Genomic DNA, 8,791 nt, shown 5'->3' with positions numbered 1-8,791 from the left:
TGTTTTTAGCATTATTTTATTTTTTTGCCATTTTCTAGTAATGGCCACCTACACTTGCATCACTTGCCGTGTGGCTTTCAAGGATGGTGACATTCAGCGTGCCCATTACAAAACCGACTGGCACAGGTACAACCTGAAGCGTAAAGTTGCTGACATGCCTCCTGTTACTGCTGAGAATTTCCAAGAGAGAGTCCTGGCACAGAGAGCAGTAGCAGAGGAGCAGAACAAAATCACTGCCACGTACTGCACAGTGTGCAGCAAGAGGTTCTCCACCTTCAATGCTTATGAGAATCACCTGAAGTCCAAGAAGCACCTGGAGCTGGAGAAGAAAGCTGTCCAAGCTGTCAGCAAGAAGGTGAAAATATTAAATGAGAAGAATCTGGAAAAGGGGCTGGCCCCAGAGAGTCTAAATAAAGATGAAATGAACACAGCTATTCAGCAAGCCATCAGAGCCCAGCCATCTTCATCTCCAAAGAAGACACCTCTACCTCCTAGTAATGCGAGTAGCTCTCCGGTTTCCAGGGAAAGCGCCAGCTTGTCCCAGAGCAGAGAACGACCAGAAATGCCTCCACGGCTGCAGTGGTTTGAACAGCAAGCAAGGAAGCTGGCCAAGCAACAAGCAGAGGAAGAAGAGGATAATGAGGAAGGTAAGGCAGTAAACACACTGACAGAAGATCGCTTGGGGTAAGCTATGGTTTCAGCAAAAGCTTCCTCCTACTTCTGAGCAGTGCAGCATTTTCCATCACAGAAGGTCTTGCTGTTGCTGAAATTTTCAGTTTAATAAAGGAGTTAAGGTTGGCCCATGTTTGCAGTCAAGGACTCTGTGTTAGTGTCTGAACTGCCAGCTGTTCAACTTAGAGACATTAATGCATGTAAAGATTGAGTATAAATAGTCACTAGTATATCTATGTAATAGAGCACTATTTCCCACATAAAACGTCAAAGGAAGTTTCCTTTAAAGAAGGCTAATGTAACAGGTTACCCTAAAACTACTGCTGAAAAATAAATGAACAAAAATCCAATTATGATCATTTACTATTGTCCCAACTCATTTCCTGATCTGCTGATGGGAGGTGGGACTGTGCTTGATTTTGTTTCCCTCTGCCCACCAAGACTGGAGGAGAAAGTTTGCTCTTTAACCTGACTGTGTGGCATCACTTCTCAGCATTTTGATGTCTGTGTTAAAATGAGTTTAAGAGTTGCCACCCCAGTGGCCTTTTTCTATGAATACAGCTCTGTGTTGGAGGTCAGCCTGGAAAGAAGACAGCTGAAAAGATCAGAGCTTCAGAATTTCCAGAAAAGAGTTATTTTTAACCTTTTATTTCAGTGCTGAATGGGGTGATTGAGCTGTAGCAAGGGGACAGGTATGAATGAGATGGAACTTCATTCCAGGTTCTGAAACCCCTGTGTCACATTACTGCATCTATTACAGCAGTTTTGTGCTCTTGAAATTTCAGTTGCAGTTCAGTGAATCTGTTCTACATGAGAAGAAACATTTACCTCTGAACATACATTGTAATACCTAAACAAAAAGCCAGCTTGCAGCTCTCAAGTGTTAATGTGTTAGTCATAAATTGTATTGCAAAAATCTTAGTGGGTTTCTGAATGTTAACTGTTCTTTTAAGTGTGTGAACAGGAGTGTGTTTTCCTCACTGCTGGAAATTAGTATTTTCCTGATGTCACCAGAGTTGTCTTGTTTTCAATGAGCCATGCTTGTGTTCTTGCACTGTGGTGAATTAAATTTAAGGCCTAGAAACAGCAGTAAAGTGTTAATAGTTGAGAAAATGGAGGGGGAAAGTATCAGATCTACTAGCAGTTTTTATGAGCGACCTTTTGCTTTGCTGTACATCTTAAAAAGAAATGTCTTTTACTGGCAATGGTAAATTCTGGCACCTGGAAGTGACTGTGTGGCACTTAGCTGTAAGAACAAAAAATGCAATATGTTCTATGATGGCTTTTTCTAATTTATTTGGGACTTACTTTGCTTGGGAAAAGTATAAAATAAACATGTTTTTCTAAAACTTCCTTTAAAAGACTGGGAAGATATGGATTCTGATGAAGACATTGGCTCTGATGAAGAGATGGAAAGCGTGGAAGAAGGAGAAGAGGAACAGCAGGCGGAGGCTGAAAGCATTCCTGCTGTTGGGGCCATACCAGTCACAGACTGCTTGTTCTGTCCCCATCACTCAAGATCTCTCACAAAAAATGTGGCACATATGACAAAAATCCACAGCTTCTTTATTCCAGACATAGAGTACCTTGTGGATCTCAGAGGACTAATCAAGTATCTTGGTATGACTGAATATTCTCTTAATTTTTTGTCAGGATAATTATATTCTGATAATGCTTATTTTCCTTTGGATTTGACACCAAATGTTTTGGTTTAGGTTGCTTTTTTTTTTTTTTGTCTGAGTGCTGTCAATATTTTGATCATGAGCAGGACCACAGGCTTTCCAGGGAGAATGAGAGAAAACTTGGATGAGCAAACATGGCCCTGTAGCCTGTAGGTCTCACATAGTTTTCTGATGTTGAGAAAGTTGTTCAGATAACGTGAAATTTGGAACAGAATTCTGTTGCTAAAGTGTGCATATGAACTGTGTTGTCCTACCAGTGAGTCACAAGTATTTGTCTCTTTGGCTTACAATATTTGTGAGAGAGCTAAAAGGAAAAAATGTGTCATCCTTCAAGTCTAAAAATAATAATGACAATAAAATAATTTTGGCGTATTGGATAGAAAAATGTATTGGAAGTGTGAAATTTGTTACTGAGAATACTGAATGACACATACCTTGTCACAAGAAATCTTTAAATAGCCAGACTTGTCCCTGGTGGGGCCATATGGTCAAGGCATAGGAACAGCAGGGCTATCCTGGAAATTAAGGGCTTGAGCCTCCTCTTAAGTCTTTCTGCCTGCAAGCTGCGAAGGCTTTGTCACAGAAATGTTAATTACTGACTAGGGAGATTTTATTCAGACCATTAGAAATGATGATGTTTTCTGCAGGAGAGAAAGTCGGCATTGGAAAAATCTGCATCTGGTGCAATGAAAAGGGGAAATCCTTCTACTCTACGGAAGCAGTCCAGGCTCATATGAATGATAAAAGCCACTGCAAACTCTTCACAGATGGAGATGCTGCCCTGGAATTTGCAGATTTCTATGATTTTAGGTGAGGTCATTTCTCTTTGAGTGGGCCACAGATGGGGACAGACAAAAGAATAGTTAAATATTACATTAGAAACTATTATTCATTCTTAAAATTTAATGGTGTTTTGGGTTCCAGTACTTATTTTGCATTGCTGGTTCCCCATTCTTTTAGGTAATGGTAACAAGAAGACTGGTTGTCTTCTTCTGTGACCATTGTTACCAGTCCTACATCAAAGTACATTTTGAATTCTGTTTTGTATGTTTGCTGTTACTGAATTGAGATTTCAGTGCAGCAGCAAAGGCCATAAAAGGTCATAACTGTCTTTCCCACTACCTTATAACAGATTGTGGACTTAAGACCTACTGTGGTTTTCTTACATAAGTTTCATTGTATAGCTGGAGTTGAACAGGACTGCTTTGATTTAGAGGCCTCTTGTTAAACTTCCTGCAACTTCTCCTATGCTGTGTTCATTTTAGTCAGAAATATCTCACATTATGATGACAGCTGGAGCTTCTGCGAGCACTCATTCAGTAGCTGTGCAGAGCTGGTGATATGCAATGTGGTGGGCTTTCACCATTAAGTCACTGTTAAGTGTGCAGCAGCAGAACTGTGCTGAGTTGCAGAACAGGGTGGAGGAAAGGGGTTCCTTGTCTCCAGGCTCTGTTCAGGGCAAAGTTCTGACATTAGGAACTCTAAGACCAAGGCAGGTGAAACATGACAATGTTTGTGCTTTGCTGTAGCCGTGCATCGTGGTTCTTTTGTAGAGTGGGTCTGGATAGTTGTGACTGCTCACCATGTTTAAACCATGTATTGCTGCTCTTCCACAGGAGCAGTTATCCTGATCACGAGGATGGGAAAGATGTGGAGGGTCTTGGAAAGCACTCTGCAGAGAAAGAATTGGATTATGATGATGACACCATGGAGCTGATCCTTCCATCAGGTGGGCACAGGGTTTGTGTTACAACTTACTTCCCCTGCACTTCCCATATCTGCCTCCAGTACCTGCAGGACTGGCCATTGTTGTGTTTTCCTCTGGGAAGGGAGAAGGTAGTTTTACATTTTGGGGTTATATCCTCACTTTCCATTATTTTCATGGCCAAGTAGTTTAGCTTCTTCAGCACTGATGGATATGTGGACTGGGGCAGTGGGTTGCGTTGCCCATTTTACATCTTCGTTGTCATGTGACTCTCATAGTTTACTCCATCAAGAGTTTCCATATTTGTGTGAGTGCAACTTGGAGAGGCTATAACTTAGGTTATCTAGTATAGGAATTTTTTGTAGAGCCAGCTCCCACCTAATTCAGTAAACTAGTTCAGTAAATTAAATTATTAAATAGTCTTTATCTAGTTCAGCATTTGGCAGTCTAGCTTGTTTGTTTGTTTGTTTGTTTGATGGTTTTGTATGAGGGGACCTCAGCCCTTTCATTCTGAAAAGTGCTGCCAACTCTTCAGTTACACAAGTTTTCCTGAATGTCAGCAAGTGGCTTCACTGTTTACTTGAAACGGCATTGCCTCTCTGCTCATTCCACTAATTAAGATTTTCTTTTCTGATATCTGTGTGTTTATTATCTGAGCTAAGGCCCTCTAGAATAGCAGCCCATTTTGTGTTTTTACTTCAAGCTGCTCTTACAGTAATTATATTGAGTTCCTAATAATCCTAAAATTTTTAAGGTTCTGGACGCTAAAAAACATTTCTCAGCAGAGAGGTTTTCCATAGTTCTCACAACGTGCTTGAGTACTCCATTTCAGAAGCTGTTTCATGGTGGATAAGATGTCCCCTCCTGTGAACAGGTGCCAGAGTGGGTCACCGTTCCTTGATGAGGTACTACAAGCAGCGTTTTGGTGTGACAAGAGAGGTGGCTGTTGTGAAGAACAAGAAAGCCGTGGGTCGGGTGCTGCAGCAGTACCGAGCCTTGGGCTGGACGGGGCAGGCAGGTGAGTGATGATGGGAGGGCTTTGCAGAGGAGGAGGCTCTGGGATGTCATCACTCTACAGCTGCAGAGGTCAACTTTGCTCTACACATGGGGTTTACGCAGTAGTTTGTCTTCCACTCGTTCCATTTTAATTCCTGCCATCCAAGCAGATATAGGAAGTTTGTTTCTAAAATCCAGTGCAGCATCTGTTGCAAGCTTTTCATTCCATTATTTGTGGTACTTGGTGACTTCCTGAGATTTCTTTGTTTCTGCCTGTCCAACCAAGTCACTACTCTTGCTATTTAATAATGTAACATAAGTCATGCTTTGACAGAATACTTTTCCAGTTGGGGAACAGAGTTGTGGTCTGTATCCACTTTTGAAATACAAGAATCACACTTGGAATGCAATACAACCTTTTGCCTTAATCACTGTCATGGGTATTTGTAGAGGGAACTGGGCTTTCCCCAGAGAAAAGTGGAAAGAAGTGTACCAGTATGGGAAGGAAAACCTATGGGTAACTGCTGAAGTACGTGGGCAGGTCAGCTGGTTTGCATACAAGTGGTAAGTAAGGTGGCAGACATTGATCCATCTCTCTTCCTTCTCTCTCCCTGCAGGGGCCATCTCTGCTCAGCAGCGTGACATGCAGTACCTGCAGAGGATGAAGTCAAAATGGATGCTCAAGACAGGAATGAGTAACAATGCTACAAAGCAGATGCATTTCCGGATGCAAGTCAGATTCTGAGTTCCAAAGAGAACTGCCTACAGCTGGTTATGGGAAGGGGGATTTAATGGTTTCTGGGTTGTGGATTCTCTTATTAAAATGGACTTGGTACCTATGAAATGCTGATGAGTTTGCTGGTGTGTCTTCCTCTGTAAAAAGAAGAATGACAGAGAACTTGTCTTTTCTGAAATAATGGTGGGCCTAACTTAAAAATAAAGTATCTTCAGTCGAACATGTGGCAGAGTAGTGATGGCTATGACTGAATGTACATGCATAGTTCTGTTGCCCATCTTTGTGCAGCCCATTTCTGAGGGGCAGTTGACATTGTCATTTGTCTGAATATTTTCAGTTTCTAATTCTACTTAAGTGGTTGAAGCCAAGAGGAGATCCTAGATCTAAATTCTTAAGATGGAGTGTATTGAATGTTTTCAGTTGTGGTGCCAGACATATTAGCTGGTTGTTTTGGGTTCTAGCTGGCACTATTGAGGTGAAAATTTTAAGAGCAAAGTTTCATGGAAGGTTAAGTAATAATTGTTTGAAGAAATGCACTGATGGAAAACATAACTCCAGGATTAATACTGTCCTCAGAAGCTGACTGTACCTGCCTAATGCTCCAGCTCAGGGCTGGATTAATAATCTGCAGCGTAGTTGTTTTACATTTAATGTAATGACTTTTCATTTCCTAAAAACTGCTCAAAATTATCCTAACATTTAGATGAATGTCAGTCAAAGTTTTGCATTTCCTGCTTAAAATTCTGAAGATACTGTGGATGACAGTGTTTGTTGTTCCCACTCTGTACTGATGTTTGGTTATCATCATGCAGTGACCCAAGACATGCATTGGGTGGAACAGGTAGGCTGTCCCACTTAAGCAGGTGAACTGTTGCAGGCTGATGCAGAGAAAACCTGCCTGTTAGGGCTGAGGCAGCAGCACTCTGTTGGTCCTGCTGGTGGAGATGTTAAATGTTTCCATGACTTTACCCTTTCTGACCTTCCTTGAAGGAGGCGGACAGCTTCAGAGTCATGGGCTGCCTCCTGATGCCCTGAGGTGTGTGCTGGACACTGAGCATATGCCACAGGAACATGGCTGTTTCCTGCCAGTCAGTTTTTGGGAAGGCAGCTGGCTACCGCCAGGTTTCACTTCTGCATTTAGGACTGCTCTGGATTCCCAAGAAGTGGCTTTCACTGTGTGGTTTTGATACAAATTTTCTTTCTTTCTTGCGAGTGGTATGTGCATGATATCACTGAGAATAGTAGAGAGCGATTTGTCTGTTAATGCTGTATTTTGACTTAAAGTAGTTTTCTAGTCTCTCTCTCTCTAAGAGGTAAGTTCAGAAGAAGCAGCACCATTGACATGTCAGCACTTCTGAGAGAGCAGTGTATTTATGGGACTCTTAGGAAAGTGATAATTTCATTATGGAGGCGCATGCTGTATGGGGGTTTTGGTTTTGTGGATTTGTCTGTGGTGTCTTGCTCATTAGTGCAAGTGCTTATTTTTTGGTTCTTTAGTGAAAGTTCTGCTGCCTTGGAAGTTTTTTTGCTGTTCCTGCATTTACTGAGAGGAAAGAGCTTGAGCAGTAATGGAGGCTACAAGTTTGGCACAACATTTAGTAAGTAAACTGGCTAATACATTTAGAAAAGGTGTAGATTAAAGTGAAGGGAAAACTGAAGCAGAGAGAATTTTCAAGAAAGGCTATGTTCATATCCAAAACCTTAAACTAAAGTTGAATTTATTAATAAGTACCTCCTTTTTCTTGACAAGGTAAAGTTACTGCCATTGTATATACCTAGCTGGATCTGGTGCATATTTGAATTTACTGTAGAGGGTTCACTCTGGGTTATTAATTCTCAAAGTTAGAGGTAAGACACCTGGTCTTAGCTATGTGACTCAAGCTGTGTGAATCTTCAGACACCATATCCCTTATTACAGTCATGACCTGCCCCAGCCTGTGATTATGGTATGGATTTTTACACTGAGAATATACCCTGCTTGTATTTGACAAGTCTCACCATCTGGCCACTGGGAACTGGTCTTGTTTTTTTATTTGGAGAATTACTATCAAAGGTTCTTATGTTTATGGATAAGTTAGATTGTCTTTATACATAAATACACAAAAATACAGAAGTAGAAGGGTTATGACTTACTCACCTGAGTATTGAAACCTGCACAACTGGCTTTGAATACCAGAATAAGTCACCATTGAGAATCAGAACAGTCTGCAGTCTTGAGCTTTTGGAAAACATTTGTGGAATACACAAAACTTAGATTAAAGACTAAAGAATTATTCTGGAGAAGTTTTGGGAATAACCTAGTACAATTGCTTCAATCTTAGTGGTTAAGTGTTTAAGGAGGCTTGGCAGTGAAGGCAGAAATACAAGGAGATAATTGATCCACTGACAAATTACTTTGCGGCCACACGGTTCAGGCTGAAGGTGTGCCACTCTCCTCAACATGAAAGGGAACCAAAGGCAGCTCCTGTTCTCTGTGTAGACTTGCTCAAAGAAGCCTGCTGTTTATGAAGAGATGGGGATTGCCTGAATTTCCTGAATAGTCTAGTTCAGAAAAAATGCTGGTAAAGTAAACATGAAAATTGGTAGTCGTTTTGCAGGTCACAGGGAAGCAGGAGGAAGTAATTTCTATAACTTGCACCTATGAATCTGTCCTATACATTTTGCTGCAGTTTAGTCAGAAGAAAATGGAAGAGAGGTATGGGAACCTACTGGTATTTTACGGTAAGAGTTAGAATACTCGGGTGAAAATGGCTGTCTTGGAAAACCAGCAGAGGGCGTAGGAAAGCTTTTCCCAGAATTGTGTTTACTAGGAAAATAAATAAAGCCTAGTAAGAGTGCATTCATGCAGAGTAGAGGTAGGGTGAGGCTGCAGAGCTCACCACTACCATGAGTCAAGATCAGCACCAGGCTTCTGTGAGATTAATTACTATTAATATCTTTATGTAGGTACTGGTAGAGTATTGCTGGCACAGGATGGCTGGAGCAAATATATGGGGATTG

The 8,791-nt window shown here is 41.3% G+C and overlaps 1 protein-coding gene across 1 annotated transcript; it reads left to right on the top strand.

Annotated features, from left to right (window-relative positions):
* ZNF622 (zinc finger protein 622) lies at positions 1–5,899 on the top strand. The gene is made up of 6 exons (XM_068197067.1): positions 1–647; positions 2,035–2,292; positions 3,002–3,164; positions 3,971–4,083; positions 4,934–5,077; positions 5,673–5,899. Exons 1-6 carry the CDS (start codon positions 41–43, stop codon positions 5,798–5,800), a joined length of 1,413 nt encoding a protein of 470 aa, XP_068053168.1. The 5' UTR covers positions 1–40; the 3' UTR covers positions 5,801–5,899.
* The last annotated feature ends 2,892 nt before the right edge of the window (positions 5,900–8,791 follow it).

Source organism: Anomalospiza imberbis, chromosome 1, assembly GCF_031753505.1.
Source record: "Anomalospiza imberbis isolate Cuckoo-Finch-1a 21T00152 chromosome 1, ASM3175350v1, whole genome shotgun sequence".
Lineage (NCBI taxonomy): Eukaryota > Metazoa > Chordata > Aves > Passeriformes > Viduidae > Anomalospiza > Anomalospiza imberbis.
Note: the sequence above shows the minus strand (reverse complement) of the source record. Positions and strands in the feature narration are given on the sequence as shown.

Bases quoted from the DNA above. Each gene is read 5' to 3' on its own strand.
- ZNF622 (XM_068197067.1), top strand. From the start codon at position 41: ATGGCCACCTACACTTGCATCACTTGCCGTGTGGCTTTCAAGGATGGT. The intron at 4,084-4,933 runs GTGGGCACAGGG...TCCTGTGAACAG, and splicing joins GGAGCTGATCCTTCCATCAG to GTGCCAGAGTGGGTCACCGT. The intron at 5,078-5,672 runs GTGAGTGATGAT...CTCTCCCTGCAG, and splicing joins GGGCTGGACGGGGCAGGCAG to GGGCCATCTCTGCTCAGCAG.